Source organism: Thermobia domestica, chromosome 9, assembly GCF_964235325.1.
Source record: "Thermobia domestica chromosome 9, izTheDome1.hap1.1, whole genome shotgun sequence".
In the NCBI taxonomy this organism is placed as follows: Eukaryota; Metazoa; Arthropoda; class Insecta; order Zygentoma; family Lepismatidae; genus Thermobia; species Thermobia domestica.
Genome location: NC_137462.1, coordinates 107712987 through 107736467, shown reverse-complemented (window position 1 = coordinate 107736467; position 23481 = coordinate 107712987). Strand labels below are relative to the sequence as shown.

The window sequence follows — 23481 nt, the reverse complement described above, 5'->3', positions numbered from 1 at the left end:
CTTATAATTCTTTTCCTCTGAAATTTACCACAAATATACATTTCATGATTATACACATAGTATCAGTATTAAAAGTACCCTGCAACATCATTGTCAAATTATATTCTTAGAAGAAGACAGTTATAGATATGCGACAATCATTTTGGACATGAGTGTACATAAACCATTATACAATATCAACCTTCACACTGTAGGTCGTTTCCCATCATATTATCTCGCCTCCAAGAACTGGATTACAAAACTACACCACCAGCCGCTGCACTATGTTTACAATCGTTATCTTTATCAGTAATAAGTAGGCTATAGTGTTTTCTACTAAGGGGGAAAAACTTTCAGGAATCATAGTTAAATAAAAGGAAAAGCATTAAAAAGTTCGTGATATATGTTGATAACTATATAGAAATTAGTTGCCTTTTAAGTTATGTACTATTTTTACTGCAAATATTATTTTTAACTGGGAATTCATATTTTTCTAAAGTTAATTTTCTCTTACTGTAAGTATTATTATGAATTACAGTGTAGCTAATTTTAACCTAACCAGTATTCAGCTGAAACTTGCCATTAACGTAACGACTTTACGGTGTCGTGAGTTCTTGAATAACATAATTTCACATAATCAAGCGGAAACCTAGTTTACGAAAATGGATTGTGGTATCATACGTTTCCATTGAAGATATATGTTTCATTTTATTTAGGTTTTTTAAGGGGAGTCTTTTTATAGTCTCACATTTACTTGCCCATTAAATTTCAGTAAAGTATCTAAAGAGAATTCTGCACGTTTACCTCACTTTTCATTATTAGAGCATTTTTGTTTTGATATCAAAATCTTTATTTCAGTCTTATCACATGTCCCTTTATTATACGTAGTTTGACAGTTATATGTTGGGATCATTGACTTCGGATCTGTTTGTTTTGGTAATAGATAAAGAGTATGTCGATCATGTGTAGTAGGTTATCTTTACACTTCTACTTGAGTGATAAAAGTATTATCTTAATGCATGTTTCCATGCAGCATGAGTTTCGTACAATTTGCTGTCTATAAGCAGTTACATTACAGTTACAGTCATCTTTCGATTTAACGGACTTCGAAAGTAAAGGATAAAATGTGGAGCAGCCGTGATTTTAAACTAAAAATGTTGAATTTTCTGTATTTTAGAGCATATTTACAGATTACCAGGTATATTACACTGTCAGATTGGATAATGTACGTTCCTCTTTTTCCTTTTTTCTTTCCTTTCCTTTCCTTTTCTTTCTTTTTCTTTTTTTTTTTGTGATGCAATTATGGATGTTAGCTATTGCAGACAGTATCGAATATTACGGACAGTCGGGAACATCTGATACCCAATATTGACCTCTTTGGGTCCGTTAAAATCAGGGATGAGTGTATTGTATGGAATAGGCTACTTATTTCTGTCAAAGGCGAGGAGTTGCAGATACTATTCTTGATCTTGTTAATTTATTCAAGGCATTCAGAGAAAAAGTAATGATAACGTTCCTCCATTATGCACTTTAACGTAAGGGAGATGGATGAGTAAGTGAATGATGGTGGAGAAATAGATGGAATTAGAATGTGGGAGGAAACGGGAGTACCTCAAGAGATCCCACAAACACTGTTCGCCACAAACTTACTTGGCAGGCCCGTATCCAGGGGGCCACCCCCTAAATTTTTGCTGGCACACCTAAAATTTTCAGGGTAGGCTTGCAAATGAACTATAATATGATGATGGTTGGATCGCCCCCCCCTAACTTCAATCGAGCCCCCCTACATTCATGTATCATTCATGTGTTAATATCATGAGTTTTTTCTTTTCTTCTTCAATCATGTGAAATGGTGCCTTGTAATTTCTAATGCTTTAGTCTGAGCGAAGTATTCCTCTACTAAAAAGCATTCTTCCTACGATACATCAAGTGCTTTGTGAGAAGGGAGGTGGTAATTTGAAGGTCTAATATGAAAGATCAATAGTAGAAGGTTGTGTATTAAGGAATGAGTAGTGTCTCGGAGACGAATGTTAATTGAGTGTGTTTGAAAATATTATCACTACAAGTACTTCCCAACTAGATAAAGCTAGTTATGGGAGTGAATGACCGACCTAACTGGGCTTCAAATGAGATAATGTATGTATTATTGCCAGTTGTGGTAAGAAAGTGAAAATATTTTGAAAATACGCATGAAACATGTTGCGATAATTTTTTCCTATATTGATAGTACAGTTGGATTTCAGGAGTTGGAAAATATCCAGTTCATTTTCTCTTTATTTCTGAAGATATATTTCTGCTTAATTTTCTGCGTTGTCTCCTGATTCTTCAATAAGTTTTTAGTTTGTTCCTTCTAGTAACTGGGTATGATTTGCTGCTGCATCTGCCAGGAACGTCGTGTGTATAATCATATTAATAATTATAATCTAAGAATCCAGATACTGTGGAATTTATAAATACCGTATTTTGTGTTTATATATTGAGAGAACTCAGCAGGTCGTTTGTTTTATGGCAGATAATTCGATCGTTAACGTAGCAGCACGTGCGATAAGTTATTGCGGGTAGTTCGGAAGTGCTGTGTGTTGACTTGTAGGGAGGACGGCTATTATATATATAATAATATAAAAATGGGAGAGATTGGTTGTGATATGGCTCTGGAAATTACTTCCTTTTACATGGGTTACATTTGTACCCTTTGGGACATTATAGTTTTACCCAAGTAAGAAACCATGTATGTACGACAGAAGATTTTCGTTATCAAAGGAAAGAATTAATGCTGTTGAATCGCAATGAACCTGGCAGCCCTGCTCTTGCTAGACCCTTTAATATTGGGCATCATAGATATCGAATTCTCGGGTATATCCGATGTTGCACAAGAAGTGCATTCGTTGGTGCGACGTGAAAACTCACCGTTGCAAAGAATAATAGCAAGGCCAGTTCAATGTTCTGCCGCAATCGTAAATCGTATAATTGCGCAAGATTTACGTGTCATAAAGAAGATAAACGGGAGTTAACTTGCTCCGTCCCTTGCATTTCATGGATAGGAAGTCAAACAGGAAGCTGTACGAATGTATCTAACACGTGAAAGTTTGTAGTGACTGGACGAGAAGTGAATATCTGTTGAAATGTAATAAAAACAGGCCTCTCTTGTATCGTCTTCGTGATTTCAAGAGATCGTTCTAACCAGATGCTTCAATGTGGGGAAAGTTTTCTACACAGTTTTGATTGTTAGTAATTACTGCTGTAATGCAAACTTACACTACACAGGGCGGACAAAAAGGCTGAAATAGCTTGAACTTCTTACACATCTTTCTGACCCGCTCATTCTCCCGACTTGAACATAAATATATATCCAGGGTCACCCGGTAGCGCGGCAGTCTTGAAGCACAAAGGTTTAAGATCTGTATACTGTGAAGCCTGAAGTTAGTCCAGAGCAGATATCAATGATTTTCAAGGAGTATGGTTTAGCAAAACTCCTTTATGTAGGCCTATATTTACTCTGTACTATCGTGTCCTTCCAGGAAACAATATCTGAAAATTACTTGAAGGGTCACCAGTTTTGGTCAGGAAGTAGAGATAGCTGATAGAGATGATATTCAAACCGGATGTGGTAGGAATCTACCATTTCCGGTTTTTACATTAATCTCATCACTATAGAGGAAAAACGAATACTGAGAACTGTTTCCTATAATCGATTAAGCATCAAGGATTACATTTCATCTCCATCCTTAACACTCGACTAAAACCAGAAGAGAAACCCAATTTACAGCTAAAACTATAAGAAATTGCAAGCTGTATTTTGGGAATTGATTTGGTGTTCTAAAAATAAATACAATAATTTCCCTTAACCCTCGATTTAAACGGGAAGTGGCAGAAACTAACCCTTCTTTTTAACAGTTATCTCTGTTTATAGAGTAAAAATAATAATAGCGAGAATTGGTTTTCTGCAATCGATTAAGCGTCTCAAGAATGTATTAAATCTTCACTAATCTCTCTTATAAAAAACAGGAAGCTGTGGAAATTACCACTTAAATATAAACTCAAAGTATCATACAATACAAATCAAACTTCTATATGTGACACTACTATTCTTTTGTAACTCCTTTACAACCCGTCTCCTTGAACTTTTTTTTTTTTTTTTTATTTAGCTTTGTTTAACAATTAAACTGATTTATTCTACAAAAAGATATTTCCCCATTCTCTGGGAAAACTAAATTTTGTAATGTATATATATATTTTTTTTTAACAAAATGTAGGTTAAGCAATGTTAAATTTAAGGCAAGGGGCACTTAACTAAACTTAAAAACGGAATCAGTAAAATCAAACAATTAATATTCCAGTTAATTTTCAAATAAAGTACTTCCCTATATAAAACAGTGAAGTAAAAAAAAAAAAAAAAATGAAGATGACGCGGGTAATCATCACCTTTAGATTATTTAATATCTATATTTATTTTATGACCTCTTTTACGTGGCGAAGTTAAGGTTCTTCAGCCTTCTCCTGGCACGTAACCACGTCCATACGTTGATTTTTTTTAAAGCATTAATACTCAAAAAATATAAATTACGAAAGGAAAGGATTTTAACCACATAAAAATGAGTATGTTACTTAAGTAATGAAAATAGATATTTTACAAAACATAACATGGAAGAAAATATAAGAAACACACAAAGTAGGAACAATACAATCCACAAGAAAAAATAACATAAACATGAATTAAATATTGTATATTGCGGTACTAGAAACATATAGCCTGTAGAAATGAACAGGGATTACTAATTAGGTGTGTTTATTCATTGGTAATCAATAATCTGATAAGACGAAGATGCCTCATGAGTTACTAATATCTTTGTCCTTGCTTAAGAGAAGGGAATTGATTTTTTTTTTTTTTCAAATTTGGCTACTATTGAAACATGTGTTGAGGAAAACTGTTCCAAAAGCGTGTAGTACTTAAAGTACTTACTGTGAAGAATTTGGAGTATGAACCCGAATTATGACCGAATATGGAAAGCGAGAAATTGCCGTGGGATCTAGTGCTCTTATTGTGAAAATATGATAAATAAAAGAATCTACGTGCTAGATCTGATGATTCTGATATTGTAAATATTTTGTACAAGAGTATTCGAGAGGTCCCGGGTTTGTCTCCCATCCAGAGTAGCTCGTCATGGCTACAGGGTTAATGTATGTGTCTTTGGCATGGGGACCAATTGGTTTGGATTTTCCGTTAAACTGTAGGTCCACCTAGGTACCATAGCAATATTAAACATAGGGCGCGATTTCTTATGCTTGCTCTGGAACAAACTGTAATCGCGGGGAAGGGTGCCAACCAATTGAAACTTCTAGAATGTCTCATAATTTCTTAGTCTTATCAAATATTGGTCGCAAAGTTCTGGCAGTTGGATTTTCAAGAAAAAAGAAGAGAAGTATATAGATCGTGTAATATCTTATGCGGCTCGAATCTAATAATTTATTTTATGACCTCTTTTACGTGGCGAAGCTAAGGTTCTTCAGCCTTCTCTGGGCACGTAACCACGTCCATACGTTGATTTTTTTTAAGCATTAATACTCAAAAAATATAAATTACGAAAGGAAAGTATTTTAACCACATAAAAATGAGTATGTTACTTAATCTCTGAATCTTATGAGTACATGCGTATCAAACTTTGACTTCAGTAGCACGACAGAACTTGTGTTTTCTTTGTTTCAGCTTTTTTCAGTGATTTTATTATATTAAGAGTTTACTTGCATTGTGTTTGCAACTTCAAAAGATACTTTGAGATAAGCTAAAAAATAAATAAATGTTGGCGGATATATAAAAAAAGTAGTGTCATCTCTTTGCTACGCGTCTTTTCCCAGGTTCGATTATTTCATATTTGTGTCTAGAACAGTTAATAGATCTTGAAAGAAATTAGATGACTAATCGTGCCACTGATTTATCTTATTACATCATCTTGTTGTAAAGTGTATTCTGTTACGTTGTCGACTTGTACTCTAATCTCTTTTGTGTTTCTTGTGTCGTTGCAGGTACGCTCATGAAGTCGTCACTGATGTTCCGTGACCAGGTGAACACAATCTCTGCCTGGTTCGATCAGTGGAACGAATGCGAGCAAACTGTGGCATTGTATTCGCTCCTCAAAAGACTGGCTCCAGCGCAAGCGCGATTTCTTATGCTTGCTCTGGACCAAAGCCTAGCGGACTGCACGGAACTCCAGCACCATGAGCAACAAGCCAACAATCCAGGTACTACTACAATCGATTGATTTGTAGTTTTCTGTGAGTGCGTTGTGCGTACTTATTCGTGTTTATATGTAATGGTGACAGCGATGTGTGCGTGCGGGGCAAAGTTGTAAGAAATAACATTCAGATTTTATTACTTCAAATAATAATGATGCAGATTTTATTTAATTAGAACTGAGTTATGAAAGTAGTCCATTAAAGCCGCCGCAAAAGTTAACGACAGTTGAGATGGAGAATGTTAAGTCAAGATGTTATGATACGGAAAAAGTTACTAACGGCATTTATAAAAATACGAAATCTGATTTTGGTTGATTTAAAAATTTTTAGGTTGCGTTTCAGGCCCGAGGCTAAAGTTACCACATTCAAATGGTCTCTAACCGACTTCCTTTGTCCTCAAGCAGAAAATTTACGCAAACTGTATTCACAGATAACATTTCAAACAAGCGTGGATTCGATGGAACGAGCGTGGTTTCTACGGGATGTTGCCATCGCTAAAGTAATTAAAAATTGATACATTTTGCTATGTATCAATAATAATAATAATAATATGAATAACATGAAAACACTAGTAGTCCTTATCAAACAACGTGTCGATAAAGTTTGTGTATAGCTTTTTGTACAAGAGGGTTAAAACAACCTTGCTCTTTTCCAGCAGATCAACCGAAGTCCACCCTGCATTAAAAGGATTTATTGACATATCCTTCTCATGTACGAAAGAAACATGTGGGTTATTTCAATGGTATGCCAGTTCCTTTTAATGCCACCTGAGGATGATTTGGCCGCGCCGACTTTATATAAGGATCTCAAGCCTAACGTGGGATCTAAACCATTCCAGCTTCCACCGAGAGTTAAGCCATAGTCTCTGTACATAGGGCTTGTACGCATATCATGTACCCACGAGGGAACTATTGATGTTCTAAGGGTTCATTTCTATAAATATGTAATTTTGCTGTTCGTGCGGGAGGGGGCTGGTGGCTCAGTGACAGAGCACTCACCTCTGGTGCGATAGCTCTCTGGTTTGGTCCCAGGCCAATTTTGTTTGTGGTGGACAACATCGTATCTATGGATTTTCTCGGGTTCTCCCGTTTGCCACTACACTCTCCTCCCACTAACTTCTTCATTCATTCATCTCTGAAGTTTTTCCCTGTCTCTAGTATAACCTTCAAAATTTCGATAGCAATATTAAACATAGTATGAAGAAATTACTTAAACATATAAGTTACAAAATTAAGAGGTTATAAATTTCTAACTTACTGTGTGTACGTTGAAATTCTTAAGTAATAATTAGTGGTGTCTTGAATCCGTGACCTCGTGAATTGTGAACTCATGATTCTTGTCCGATTTTCGATGGTTGTTTATATGTTCAAATTCCATGTTAAACTGTAGATTAATGTTTTTAATGATCTTGATGCTAAAGAGAAATATTAAACTTCCAACTATCCAGGAACTTACCTTGACGAGACTTCATCTAAACCATGGCTGGGGAACTTTTTATTTTATTTTATTTTATTTACTTTAAAGGCTGATATGATAGTTGTGAATAGATCTAATTTTCATAGTTATTTTACATTTATTAGTTGCATTAATAATTTACTTGGAAATGTATAACACTATAACACATTAAAAAGATGAAGAAAGAAAGATCATTCACTTACTTTTTGGTCACCTTTTATAATTATAAGGATAAATTAATAAGTTTTGCAATATTCTGATGATACACAACATACATGTTTATTACAGTACAATGAAAGCAGGTTAACATTCAAAGTAAAATATTGCCTCGCGTGTTGGACTGTGCAGCCATCTTCCTGTCAGTTTCTCGATTGCACATCGATACTACGTCTCGTCCTTAGAAGCAAATTAGTAGTCACTATTGTTTCCATACCCAGCTGGTTGGTGAAATATCCTGATTTTAAGAAATTCGTCATGGACCGAAACACATAGTAATTCGAATGGAGCAAGGTCAGGACTGTATGCCGGGTGTACTACTATGAGCAAAATAAATGACGCGTCTCTTTATTTTGAAGTTTTTTGAAAATATCTCCGTTTTCTTTATATGTTCGAAATTTCGGAAGGTTTCCCCAGCAGGATACGTTAATAACAAACCCGTTTTTAATATTTGTGTTAGATATTAGCTTAAAATAAAGAAATTAGAAGCAAAAAACATTAAATCGACAGAAATCTCGAGAATTACCAACTCTGCTAAAGTGGGAAATTTTCAAGAACGCGAGGGAATTCTGCAGTTCAACACGAAGCAGCGACATCTATGTCATTGAGAGAAGCGTGGATTAGATCTACAAACGAAAATTTTAACGAAATATTTCTAGTATGTCTTATTATATGCATTATCAGCGAACTCCAAATATATGAATATATGCTAAGTATTAACGTATAGATAGTTCAAATAGTGGAAATTACCTATGGAAAAAGACGAATTGTTAGCCCAATCGTAATGAAAAATCGTCTTTACTGTAGAACAGGTTCAGCTTACGTAAGAAAGCAAATAGCTCAGTTAGGTAAAGCAACGAGTTTGTATACCGAAGGTAGACGGTTTGAATCCCGTGGAAGTAATGTTGTCATTTTTATCACTAAGATTATTTTATTTATTTTTTATTTGAGAAAGAATCAAATTGTAACATATGTGTAAAACTCATGACGATACCAAAAAAAAAAAAAAAAAAAAAAAAAGAAAATATCGTCGCATTTGAATTAGTGTCTCTAATTTTTGTTTGCAAACAGATTCGTAATTATTTCCCCTGTGCTCACTGATGCATAACGAAAGTTTTCCAGTAAATGTTAATTCTGATTTGGAGAATTTTATAGTTTCACAATGTTTCTCACTACATAGTCTTCTATCTACGTGTTTGGATATTTTGATAACAGATTTCCCTATTAAATGTTTAATTTTCTCTATAAATATTTGTCTTAAATTGAAATTGTTTTGAATTTACTACATAAGCAAAGTTGCCCGAAGGAGGAGAGCTCAAGTAATAGATATTCTACGTAAAAGCAACCTATTGTAGAATGATGATGCTTCTTACCTTCAGCACATAATCTATATTTTACATTTTATCATAGTGTTTTTAATAGTTTAAACCAGGAGCGTCATTTCAGATTTTGCTTTGGGGGGGGGGGGGCAAGACCTCTTGATATAAGTAAAATTTCGCGTTTTTCACTGATTTACTACTATTCTAATGATAAAATCTATATACATCTCAAACTCAGGGGGGCAAATGCCCCTCCCTGCCCTCCCTAAATGACGCCCCTGTTTTAAACCCATTTTCAAAAAGAAATCCATTACCTAGGAAAACTTCACAAAGAATATAGCCCGCTATAAACAATACCAACTCCACCCCCCTGGTCTAGTGGCTAGCACGCCTGCCTTCTGTGGTACCGAGTCCAATTCCCGGTGGATTACTGTTGAACGATAAAAGTGGTTCGGATTCCACTATAATTAGTATCCACATCTCCCTTGCCCATTAAGGCATAATCGTGGAACGCTAAACTCAAGCAAACAAACAAACAATACTTAATTCCCGGCACTCTTTATTCTACATGCCATCTCTCAATTTTTCGATACAGCCCCCTTAGTACTATGAAACTCACTTCTTCCATAGTGAAATGGAAAAAGATCATATAATTGCCACTACTTTAATAGAATATAAACCAAAAACGTCAGTAGAAAGCACATTATAAAATTTACTTTTTGAGGCTCATTTTGGTGCCCCTGTTTCTCTGGCGCCCCGGGCAGTCGCCCGGCCCTTAGTCCGCCCTTGAAAGTACGGACGCATAACTAAGGACTGCGGAGGAGAGGTTAACCTTCATGTTATGCCACTGTTTTGACGTGTTTGAAATGTTCAGGAAGTGATCGGTTAGTGAAATAATTTCGACGGTTACTGATGTTTAAAGTTTAGCTAAGATAAAGCTACCTAATCAAATACATTTGATATCGCGATGTCACAATTTGATTTTTCCTCACATAAAAAAGATAAAAACAATAGTAATAAAAACCCTTACTCGTACTGGGCTCCTAACTAACTAACAACCTAATTCTTATAGACTACTTGCTCTGACCAACTGAGTTTCGATTTCTTACGCGAAAGAAGTCTGTTATATTAAGAGGCATGCTTTTCATTATCAAAACTGTTCGAAGTAATACGAACATGGCTTAAGAACAGAGACGGAACTGAATTACCACTCGATTGTCCTTGAGGGCAAATCACCAAAGCGTAGCTATAAACGTAAGTTCAGCATGCATTTCTCTGGAGTTGTGTTCAGTATTCCTATCTGCCAGTCATGCTTGTTCGTAGGAGTAATATGTTACAAACCTAACCTTTCGATACAGCACAATGACAGAGAATCAGAGGGAAGGAATTCTTGCCATTGTGAACGTGGGATACCACCATGCGCAATAAAACTGACGCGTCTCCTTGAAGTGATATTTCATCGAAAATAACTCGTTTTCCTTTATATAGTCTATCCGAAGTTTTTGAGGGTTTCAAAATGAGGAAATGTTACTGACAAACAAGGACGCATTTAGGGGTGGGTCCAGGGGGTCCGGACACCCTCTGAAACCCCAACTTTTCTGTAAATTTAGCCTAATTTTGGGGATTATCTTTTAAAATTTTATTATAATTTATCCTAATATTGAAGTCGGACCCCTCCCCGAAATAAATTACTGCATACGTGTCTCTGACAATTTTCAATATATTCGTTAAATAATAAAGTAAAATAACTAAATTAGGAGCAAAAAGCTTTAACACGGGCTAACTTTTGTCCACTGCCAATATTGCTAGAAGGGATATTAATAGCAAAAACTGCTAGTCAATGCTAAACCTTGGAACGTCATCCCGAACAACAAGTCTATTATTGAGAACTACATATGAAACATGTTATTAAAACTTATCCAGCTTTTATCTGGCATGAAATTATTATATACACTCTCCTAAAATGTGTATCTAAACATTGCTCTACGTATCTACGAAGCAATGAAAATTTTTTATCGAAATATGTGAGCAGGAAACTCTAACAGCCAGCCATTTTATTTAAATCGTAATAAACCCTGTAACCGTATGTTAACGTGAGGACAAAGCTTGGTCCATTGGTAAATTGTTTGAAGAATAAAAACTCAATGTTCGTAGGTTCGAATCTATCCAGTCACCACATTTTATTGTTATGTGTAACGATGAAATAAGAAAAAAATGTATAACCGTTAAGACAAAACTTCAACCAAGTCTGAAGAGAACAATACTAAAATAGTAACACAATGGCGTCAACCAAAAATTATTTCATGTAGCGTTTGGACGAAATTACAGCTGTTAACAATTGCAGAAATAAAACCAGGCTGATAGCTGTAATGCAGTCTAGACTTCTGAATGCATTTACTTCCTGAAAACTTCCGTCTCGTCATTGGTATGCCGTTAATCATTGTAAAACCTTTCAATTCGAAGTGAAATGACACAAACTAAAACAGTTTTAAATCAATAAATGTCTATGTGTAAAAGTAGGTGTCTTTTATCTGTAGTTCTGAGTTCCTTTTACTTTGAAGTGACAAATGAGAGAAGAAAGTATGGTGTTCGAAAAAAAAATAAATTTTAGATTTCAACGAATTTACACGTATTATAGCCCCTAACACCGAAAAAGTTATTTTTCGATACATGTCTATCTGTTCGTCCGTCCGTTCGCTACACTTTTCTGTGCACTCGACTAGATGCCATACCGTTCAACTTATCTGCACCAAATTTTAGTTTAAGATTTTCATAGTATTTCCTATAGTTTTTTTAATTTCCCTCCTACTCCCAAAACAAGGGTAGTTTCCTGTACGATGAAAATAGAAAAAAGATATTTTCTCATAACTGGCTCTAACGATCTTGTTTTCTTTCTTTTTTTATAAATCAACCCTATTTTGTGGTATAAGGCATTTATCTGAGAAAAATCTACAAGGGGTAGTTTATACTAAGGGCAGGGTTTGACCAAGTGGGCCCAGCCCGAAAAAACCCAGTGGGTTTTTTCGGGTTGGACCCACCTGAAAAAACCCACTTTAAAACCCACCTGGGTTTTTGATCTATTTGTTAATATATTATTGGTACAACGAAGGTGATCACATTGTAAGTGATTTTCATCAGATTTTAGACTTTCCTTGGGCGAATTAGAGGCTTTCACGTTAAGGTAGACAATAACATTTAACATACGATCTTCATAAAGTTCTGAATGCACTGAATGAATTTAGAAAAAAAGATACCTTAGCTTGAGATAGTTATAGAACAAATTAATGTATAGATTATGCTGAAAGCCTATTTGAAGTACAATAAGCAATTTTGTACTTTAGAAAATATTTTCCGTGAATAGTGTGCTCGTCGACACCAAGGGACGTTATCACTCATACATTTGACGGGTTTAAGGTCATAGGTGCCGGTACTAATAGTACATATGTAAATACATTAGTAAAACTATTAGTATTACTTCTTACCTTTGATGTAAAACACAAGTTTCTTCAACTAAAATTTGGTTTTCCAACAATAACAGTTTAGTTCAGTCATTTGTTGCTACTCTTCAAATAATTATTCTGTAGAATCAACAACAGCAATAGCGTAAAAATTCTTGTCAAATTTAAGAAGCTTAACGCTCGGGGTTCCGAAGACTATGTAACGCGTACTATTTCAAGTGCTGAGTTCAAATTTCCGTACTAGTGGAAGTTTTGATGTACACGCTGTGAAAGAAGTGCTCGGGAAATTAAACGCAGAAGGATCAGAAATGAATACTTCAACAATAAAACTATTTATTTTATGCTTAAGCCTGCCATACGTCCCGTTTTTGGGCCCGAGTGTCCCGCGTCCCAGTAAATTTAGTCGGGACAGGAAAATTTCCCGTTTTTAAAACTCCGTTCCATTTCTGCTATCAATATCAGCTTATTCGAAAAGTCAAAAAAAAAAAAAAAAAAAAAAAATCTGACATTGGCTGGAAATCCTGTAATTAGTGAATGAACAGTACGCTGTTGCTTGTAACAGTTTCGAGGAAGTTATTACACCACCCTGTTCGACTTGATAGCGAGCGAAATTTAAAATGCTACTTTTTCCATTGCACTTGATGGGAACTCGGATACTCTCTGGTACATTAAAAAAAAAAAAAAAAAAAAAGGCTTTGAATGTTTCTACATTTACAAACACAGGGAAGATGACTGACCTTTTCTCCAACAACATATTAGATAAGTTAACAAGAATTATAATCTTTTTCAGAGGCTAGGTCATAGAATTGTGCTTTGGCCCAGGTCTTAGAAAAATGGAAATCTGACAATTACACACGACTCAAGGAGAAAAATCAGCTTTTCATCAGATTAAACTGATGAACGTAATTTTGGCAAATACAGCCATGTAAATAAATATTGCTAAACGCGCGAAGAATATTGAAGGTAGATTGTACCACTGATTTAAATAATTTCCATATTGTTTTCCTGTAAAGCATTTTTATAGCACATCTTCAGTTTTTAGGCATCTTCAGTCCGTACAATTAATTGCGGGGTACGAAGAGAGAAAAGCAGCTGCTGCTTAGTGAACTTTCACCTATTATATTCCGGAACAGGACGTTTGGGAGCCACCATTTGGGCGCGGACGTTTCGGCGCTGGACGTTTGGGCGCAAAGCCGTTTAGGCGCCAGACGTTTGGGAGCGAGGTACATAGTAAAAATCACAATTTACGACATATAAAGTAAGCTAGGCACTGAAAACTAAGCGCTAATCAAGATATATACATTTCCTACACTTTTATCTTTATCTCACCTCATTTATCTGTATATTTTCTATCTCTATCTTATTTATTCATCTAAATTAAATAGTTTAATGCGTTTGTGGCATTTGTTGCCTAACCTCGTCATGGATTGATTTTTCGCTTGTTCACGATTCTTGTACTTCCGATCTAATTTTTGTATTATATAAGAAAGCTAGGAAATAAAGGAATCAGACGAACTGTTAATTTTCTTAATGTTAATTAAAACACACTGATTTAATTTTTGTATTTTTTAAAGAAGTTAATAATTACATACTTATGAATATTAAAATTCGTTTTCTTTCGTAATACGTTTGTCAAACTCTATTCTTCCTTAAGTCCAATAAAGCACTATCAATAAAGATTTCCGCGCACTCGAGTTAAGAGAAGCGGCCCGGCGTAGCGTAGTCGCTAACGCTCTCGCCTTCGGTGCGAGCAGTCCCGGGTTCGATTCCCGGTGGGGGTACTTGGTAGAAAAAGTGTAATACGCTCTTTGAAGCCAGCCACCCTGAATGAGGTTTTCCTGGATTTTCCTCATTCATACCAGGCAAATGCCGGAGAGATACCTAATTTATAGGTCCAGGCCGCTTCCTCCCTTCCCTTTCCCCGGATGGTGTCCTCCCTCAAACGTGACGGGCTAAATGGCCTTAGATGCCGAGAGCAGAAATCTAAAAATCCTAAATCCTAATCGAGTTGAGAGAAAGATGTTAATACAGGGTGTCTAAGATATTGAGTTTAGGAACTGCAGTATGCCGTATTTCTGGTATAACTTTGTTTAATTAACATTCCAATATAAAAATCAAAACTTCACACATTTTTTTCGTCCCATTTTAAGCATTTAATCTGCATTAAAGGAAGTGGCGAAAGGAAAAAAAGAACGATTTCAAAGTGAAAAATAATAGTTAAGGGTACATATATTGGTCATGTAGCCACTAGAAATGTGTTTGACATTCACACTTATTGCATAACTACAGTAGAAGGCCTGCTTTAAGTTTTTTAATGGAATAGGCTCACTATGTATGTAATGCAGACAATCATATCTAGTCTGGTCTACTTACCGTTGGCTTGAAAACACACTTAACTTTAGTTGAAACTTAAATTCACAAAATTTAATTGTTAATTCAGTTTTTAGAACTTTCAAATTCCAGTATTTCTAGTATGTAAAACAAAATCCAGTATAATTCAAGGACTTCCACTACAGTAGACACCTTGTGATATCTTGATTCGAACTTAGTACTCAGCGCCTAACATAATGACTTTTTTATTTAACTCACGCCCAAACGTCTGGCACCCAAATGACTTCGCGCCCAAACGTCCAGTGCCCAAACGTCACGTACCGTTATATTCTTGAAAAAAAAAAAAAAAAAATGAAATCTTTTAGTCTCACGGTTATGCCTGCTATGCTCAAGGTGACGGTGTGATGAGAAATGAATGAAATGACGGAATGAAGACAGTGGGAGGAAATATAAGAATCCCGAGAAAACCCACACACAAGGTGTTTGTCCACCACATAGCTCACTTGGCGCGAGCTGGGATCGAACTAGGGACCCCATACATCAGAGGTGAACCCTCTACAACTGAGCCACCGCAGCCTATTATACTTTTGTTCATAACCAGACTACAGTTCATTGCATTGTGTTGGAAAGTTGATGGGGGGGGGGGGTCTGAGGTGTCCCGTATTCTCATGAAGAAAATATGGGATGTTTACTTACGCTGGAAGATGTTAATTTCATACAAGACATTTTGAAACATTTATTTATTTCATATAACATGAATTGTACCTTTGTTTTAAATTAATAGACCCCTTTTGGTATTCACATTTGCCGAACGTCAGTCAGGCTTCTAGATGACTTGATCTACATGTGCTCGTTTGTCTGCCGAGCTCCTTCATGGTTAAGCGGTTAGTGTACGTGTCTTCGGCGTGGGAGATCCGGGTTTGCTTCCTGGAGGGAGATCTTGTGGTTCGGATTCCATGTTAATCAGTAGGTCCCGTCTCATATAGCCTCGCTGCTGAAAGGGACGTTAAACACAAAATCAACTCAACTCGTTTGTCTGCCTCTACCACACACACTACAGGGTACAACTTTCGGCCTTTTAAGTTAAAATTTTCAGAGTACAAGCACAAGACACTCTAAATTTCCTGTATAGATTTTGGCGGCATACCAACGTAAAATGTCAAAATGGCGGCCATTTTTACAAAACAGCGAGTATCCGCGCTACGGAGCGCAATTTTCAGTCTTTTAAGTTGAAATTTCGATGGTGGAAGCACGAGATATGCTAAATTTGCTGTATAGATTTTCTCAGAAATCGAATGTAAAATTTCAAAATGGCGGCCATTTTTTCGAAACAGCAGTGAGTAGAAAATTGTTGCAAGTTGTGACAATGACAATCTTCAAATATAAATCACATTTTAACAGTTTTACCCCAAAGACATTGAAATATTTCGAAAAAACCCAATTAAACCCGAAAAAACCCAATTAAACCCGAAAATACCCGAAAAAACCCATATGGGCCCAGGTGGGTTGGGCTTTTTCAAAAAAGCCCGGGTTTTTTCAAACCCTGACTAAGGGGGTGAGTTTTTTCTCAGTGATTTTCTCAAAATGGACTCAAATGTTTTCGTTCGTATTTCATAAATAAAGATTTCATTAATAACTTATCAATATGGCATAACTCGTTTGTCCTAAAAAAATGCGAGGGGTAGTTTATTCTTGGTGGAGTGTTGTCTGGGCGATTTTCTCAAAAACGACTCAAAAGAGTTTATTCATATTTCAAAAATAAATATTTCGTTAATAACCGAACAATATGGCAAAAGTCGTTTGTCCTGAAAAAATATGAGAGAGGTAGTTTACTCTTGGGGGTGTTTTTCCTCCACGGTTTTCTCAAAAATGAGTCAAGCAATTTTGTTCGTACTCAGAAATAAATATTTCATTAAAAACCTAGTAATATGGAATAACTCGCTTACCCTGAAAGAATCCTCAAGAGATAGTTTATTCGGGGAGTTATTTTTCCCTCACGATTTTCTCAAAAATTACTCGGACAATTTTATTGATAACTCATAAATAAGTATTTCATTAATAACCCTATATTTTAGTATAAGTCATTTCTATCAAAAACAATTACAACGGATAGTTTATTTTTGGGGTCAAGGTTATTTCCCCGACAATTTTCTCGAACGACAGGCGATTTTGTTCAAATTTCGCAAATAAATATTTCATTAATAACCAAAAGTATATCTTAACGCATTGTTCGAAACAATTCACAAGAGGTAGGTTACTCCTGACGTGTTCTTTTTGAACGACTTTCCCAAAGTGACTCATTTGATTTTTTTTCATATTTCATAAACAATGATTGCATTAATTTGTCTATTATATGTCTAATGAAAATGTGCTCAAAGTGTGAGTTAGTTTTGTAGTGTGGATTTTCTTCAATCGAAGTTTTTTATTCAATAATCTGACATTCGATGTATTTGAATAATACGATAATTTTATTCGTATTATCCAAATACACACTTCAGTAACAACTGCGGCATAACACAGTTAAGAAATTGAATTGAAAAAGTTTAGTGCGGTGGCCCTGTAATTGAATATTTTTTGAGAAACTCCCTAGCTTTTTGTGGTAAACTCAGGCTTTTCTTTCTCGAGCGTCAAAAGAGAGAAGAAAATATAGTGATTGTGAAAATAATATCAAATTCAGATTTCAACGGATTTACATGTTTCATTGCGTCTACATACCGAAAATGTGACTTTTCGACACCCGTCCTTCCGGTCCGTCCGTTCGGCACACTTTTATATGCACTCGCCTAGAGGCCATACCGTTCAACTTATCTACACCAAATTTTAAACTTAGGGTTTACTTAGTATTCTTACAAGAGCTTTTCCATTTTTTCCTACCACCTAAAATAAGTGTGGTTTACAAACAGCCGAAAATCGAAAAACGCTATTTTCTCAAAAATGGTTTTAACAATTTTGTTTATTTTTCATTAATCAATATTTAATTAACAACCCTATATTGCAGTATCAGATATTTCTCTTAGAAAAATTTACGAGGGGTAGTTTATTCTTGGAGGTGACTTTTTCTCGACGATTTTCTCAGAAAAGACCCTGGCGAATTTTGTACACACTTCATAAATAAATATTTGACCTTAGAGCATGGTATAAGTCAATTGACCTGAAAAATATATGAGTAGTAGTTTATTCTTGGACTTGAATTTATTCCCAGTGAGTTTCTCAAACACGACCAGTTGGCAACCCTGTATCTCGACAACGAAGCTGAATTCGAAAACTGCAAGAGGACCATTTGTCTCCTTTTGATGTCACGAATCACCTCCCGAAGTTTGTGGACATCTTTCAGGTTCACCCTTAATGAAGCTTCTTTTCGAAAAGTTAACTATTAACTTTAGGCATTGTTTATCTTTTTTTAAATCACAAATGTCGTTATTAATTTTAAGGCAGAGAACTACTTCTGAGAGAATAGATCTTGAAAAATAATTTTAAAACTTAGACTTTTGTTTTCGAGACATTCCAGACAAGACGAGACATTTTACAAGCTATCTCGCGTCCAAAACATTTGCCTCGTATTATCTTGGATGTCACAAAGCGCGTCTTGTCTCTTTCTCGAGACAAGTCTTATCTCGTGCGCATTCGTTAACACTTGGAAAGGATTATCTTTCTACTCAAAGCATTGTTTTTATAATGCTGTCCACATAAATTACAGTCCTTTCAGTTGAATTAATTTTTATTATTATTATTATTGAAATTGCAATATCTAGTTTAACGTTGGACGATTATGCACCTATGCTAAGGGAGAATGATGATGAATGAAATGGTGAAATGAAGAAAGTGGGAGGAAAATGGAAAATCTCAAGAAAACACATACCCACGCACACGGTATTTGTCCACCTCAAATTTCACTTGGCACGAAGTGGAATCGAGCCACGGACCCCCTGCACCAAAGGTCCCTGCAATGCTTTATTATTATTATTAATAATAATAATAATAATAATAATAATAATAATAATAATAATAATAATAATAATAATAATAATAATTGAAGCGAGCTTAACGAGTTTCAACCGTACGACTCAACTAACGTTTGGGTGCCTGTTCGTTCGTCTGCTCCTCTCATAAAAGACATTTCATTTTATTGAAACTAGTAAGTGCCTCCTTTTAGCTCTGCGAAGTAACTATTGCTTGGAATACGAATCTGCAAAACATAAGAGGTAAAATTAACCAAATGGTGCAAGTTTCCACTTATATATACAAAACAATTTTGCAATATCAACTACGTGAATCTTGTCCCATAAAGAAGCCGAAACCCCTACACCGAACAGCCCTCCCAGATTTGACCATTGTCCACTCGGACTGAATTTGTCATTTGGAACCAACACTTTAATACGAAGCAAAATATTTCTTTAAAATAGACGAAAAATTCGAAAGTTATAAACATGTTAATAATTTTGCCTTTTCTCATAAGGGGGCCGTATTAGCCTACACTGAAGAGCCCCACGAGATTTGATCATTGACCACTTGGACTGAAATTCTCATTTGAAACCAAAACTTTAATATGAAGCCAAAAATTAAACTTTTACATCAATTTAAACTGACTGGGTTCCGGTTCCCCCCACTATTGTTTAGTTTAGTTAAGTGGTAATTTGTGACAGCTTCACATCATCAAAAGAATGTTTCACTTCCCCTCCCCTCCCCCAGGAGTTCGTGCTGGATCCACCACTGGAATCAATAGACACTCTTCCTATTCTTTTTGTCACCCTTGATTGTGTAGGGGCTCCCTCGTACAAATAAAGAAGCGGTAATACTACAATCAGTGGGCGCTATATATTAGGTATTTTTTTAGTTACCTACCCCTAACCGCACAGGGCCATCTTTTGTAGAATAAAAAATATTACGTGATATTCCAATCACGAAAGGGGAGAGGATGCTGTAAATATATTTCTTATTCATTTTGTCTGTCCTGTTTATCAAAAATTACTTTCTGTTGGAAGGGTACTGAAATGAGAGGGGCAAAATAAAAAGTCGTACCCCCTCCTACATGGTTGCTCAAATAAGTACTAAAGAAGGCATTTTAAACTAAGATATTTAAGATTTAAACTAGGAAACTAAGATATCCTTACATTATGTAAGGATGGCATATTCAGGATGATGATGATGATGATTATTATTATTATTATTATTATTATTATTTGAATGTTTTTGGAGCACCGAAATTTTGTGAGACGAACAATGATATGTAGAGGTTTAAGATGGGTGGTCATAGAGGAGGAAAAACCAGGATTTTTCTCTGTCTGACTCTCTAACGTAAAGATTATGTGCTGAAGGTAAGAAGCATAATCATTCTACAATAGGTTGCTTTTACGTAGAATATCAATTACTTGAGTTCTCCTCCTTCGGTCTACTTACCTTCTGTAGTAAATTCAAAACAATTTCAATTCAATACATATACATTGTAAAACATTTCCGTAATTAAACATCTAGGGAAAATTAAACATTTAATAGGGACATCTGTTATCAAAATATCCAAACACGTAGATAGAAGACTATCTAGTGAGAAATATTGTGAAACTATAAAATTCTCCAAATTAGAATTAACATTTACTGGGAAACATTCGTTATGCGCCAGCGAGCATATGGTGAGCAGTGAGAACAGGGGAAATAATTACGAAACTGTTTGCAAACAAAATTAGGGACGTTAATGGAAGTGCGACAACGGCATTTCTTCTTTTTTTGGTATCGTCATGAGTTTTACACATACGTTACAATTTGATTCTTTCCCACATAAAAAAATTAATAAAATAACCGTAGTGTAGTGATAAAAATGACAACGGCACTTCCATGGGATCGAACCCGCTACCTTCAGCATACAGACTCGTTGCTTTAACTAACTGAGCTATTTGTTTTTTTACGTGAACTGAGCCTGTTCCGGTAAAGACGATATTTCATTACGATCGTCCTACCAATTCGTCCTTTTCCATAGATAATTTCCACTATTTGCTCTATCTTTATGTTAATACTTAGCATATATTCATATATTTGGAGTTTGCAGATAATGCATATAATAAGGCATACTAGAAATATTCGTTAAAAGTTTAGTTTGTAGATTTAATCCACATTTCTCTCAATGACATAGATGTTCGCTGCTTCGTGTTGAAATGCAGAATTCCCTCGCGTTCTTGAAAATTTCCCACTTTAGCAGAGTTGGTAATTCTCGAGATTTCTGTCGATTTAATGTTTTTTGCTTCTAATTTCTTTATTTTAAGCTAATATCTAACACAAATATTAAAAACGGGTTTGTTATTAACCTGTCCTGCTGGGGAAGCCTTCCGAAATTTCGAATATATAAAGAAAACGGAGATATTTTCAAAAAACTTCAAAATAAAGAGACGCGTCATTTATTTTGCTCATGGTAGTACATCAGTTCGATACCATCAGGTTCCTGCGTCTTTGTATTTTTCAAGCCTTGTTTTCCTGTTGCAGCAAGGCAAGCTTTCGGTTCTTCAATGTAGGATACTTCGGGAGTAGTGGGTGTACATTCGCTCCAACTGTTCAGAATAAAGGTCGGCATTAGGAAGGAACACGAAGTGAGTTATTAAGTCTAGTTTTCTTCACATACAAAACGTGATTTTATGTTCGAAACTGTTTTGTTTGACGACTAGTGTTGGAAATTGCCCTTGTTGAATCACTTTTTTTCTTTCTTTTGTACATTCGAAGCAGTTCGGCAGAATATCCGCTTTTCGTCGCATGTGGCAATCTGTTTCAGGAAAATCACATCACGTGGAGTTTCCAGCAGTTATCAGCACAATCCATTCTTCTGTGGCCCTTAACTGGGGTCAACTCATGTCACAATGCGGTAGCTTCTGATGGTTTTCCCTAGATCGTAAAGGTGACGCACTACAGTGAACTGGGACATAAACGAGTTGGTTTGAAAGTTGTCTTGTACTGCTGAATAGATTTTTCTCAATGGCGTGTCGTGTAACATCAGAATCTGTTACCCTACGGAGCCCGGACCTTGAATGATCTTCGACATTTTTTACAACCTGCACGAAAGATGAGTAAAAGTCAATATTTTTTTTCTTCTATGATAGTCATGAAAAGTAAAAAATGAGTCAGTATAACATATGAAGTATTAAATGTTTCATCCATATAAGATGCATATGAAAAATATTGTAGCAAGAACCCCGCAAACAAAGCTTGATTGTTGATATGCCAGTTTAGACGTTTTTTCGAATTTTAGTATGAGACGCTTCCTGAACCACACTTCACGAATAGCTTATTAACTCAAGTCTTCATGAAAACATGAAGTATAATAGTTAATGAAGCACGTCATGCTAAAATTCTTGTTGCAAATTCGAAAACACGTCTAAACTAGTAGAATATTCAGAATTACTTTTTTTTTTTTTTTTTTTTTTTGCGTGTGTCTTTTGTGACTTGCTACAATGTGTTTCATATGAATCTTGCTTAGTTGTAACGTTTAATGCTCGAACTTCATAGGATCTACTGGCTTTTATGAACACCTTTACTTTTTATGACTACCATAGGTGAAAAAAAAAAAAAAAAAAAAAAGCCGATCCTTACCAACCTCCTTTCTGGAACCAAAGAATAGCTGCGTTGATGTTCACTGCACTTTTCCCTTTCGTATGATAAATCTTTTAGGTTGCTGCCGCTGCGTTACGCTCGAGTTCGAACTCATACGGTAGAGTAATAGTTCACATATCAGGCATTATGGAGCACTCATCGTCACTGTCACTAAAATCAGACAAGATACTGATGGAAATGAAATGAAATTTTTGAGTTTTACGTCCCACAATTATGCTGGCTAGGCTAAAGGAGACGTTGATGATGAGAAATAAATGAAATGGTGGAATGAAGAAAATGGGAGGAAACGGGAGAACCCTGAGAAAACACACGCACACGGTGTTTATCCATCACAAAGTTCACTTGGCGGGGGCTGGGATCGAACCTGGGGCCCCTAGCACCAGAGGTGACGCTCTACCACTGAGCCACCGTGGCCTCCAATATACTGATGGAGTGGCGGCCTTCGTTTAGTCCGCTTGTCACACTATCTCTTGGGTTAGTTTGACCTTGTACTTACGTTCGATTGGCGTATACACGCGTCAGCTGTTCGGGTTTCTGGTACATATATTTCATATTCGTTATAAATTTAGCATTTTTCATAAGAAAACTAAGAAGCCACAGGTTTCCCATCCCTGATCTAGTCTAGACTAGCGTCATCATGAACGAGCATGTGTGATTTTCAAATTGTTAAATTCTTGCAAGATTCAAGTTCTGGGAAGCTCCGTTCCGTATCAACTAACATATGATCCCATATTGGATTCCAGGTGGAAACGCTTGTCTCTAACAGCAAGCAGAGGCGTCACTTAGGGGGCATGAGGGTTAATTGCCTACTTGAGTTTGAGGTGCATGTATATTTTAATGAATAGTGTAATAATATACTAATGAAAAATGTTAACTTTAAATATGTGAAGAATCTCCTGTAA

General features: G+C 35.8%; 1 protein-coding gene across 3 annotated transcripts in view; it reads left to right on the top strand.

Moving 5' to 3' along the window:
- The window catches only part of smg (sterile alpha motif domain containing protein 4 smaug), a 197199-nt gene that overhangs the window by 73538 nt on the left and 100180 nt on the right, over nt 1-23481 (top strand). For all 3 annotated transcript variants that reach the window (XM_081771675.1, XM_081771677.1, XM_081771676.1), the window contains exon 2: nt 6001-6216. In XM_081771675.1, the coding sequence (XP_081627801.1) occupies nt 6009-6216 (208 nt within the window). In that variant the 5' untranslated portion in view covers nt 6001-6008. The remainder of the gene's footprint in view (nt 1-6000; nt 6217-23481) is intronic.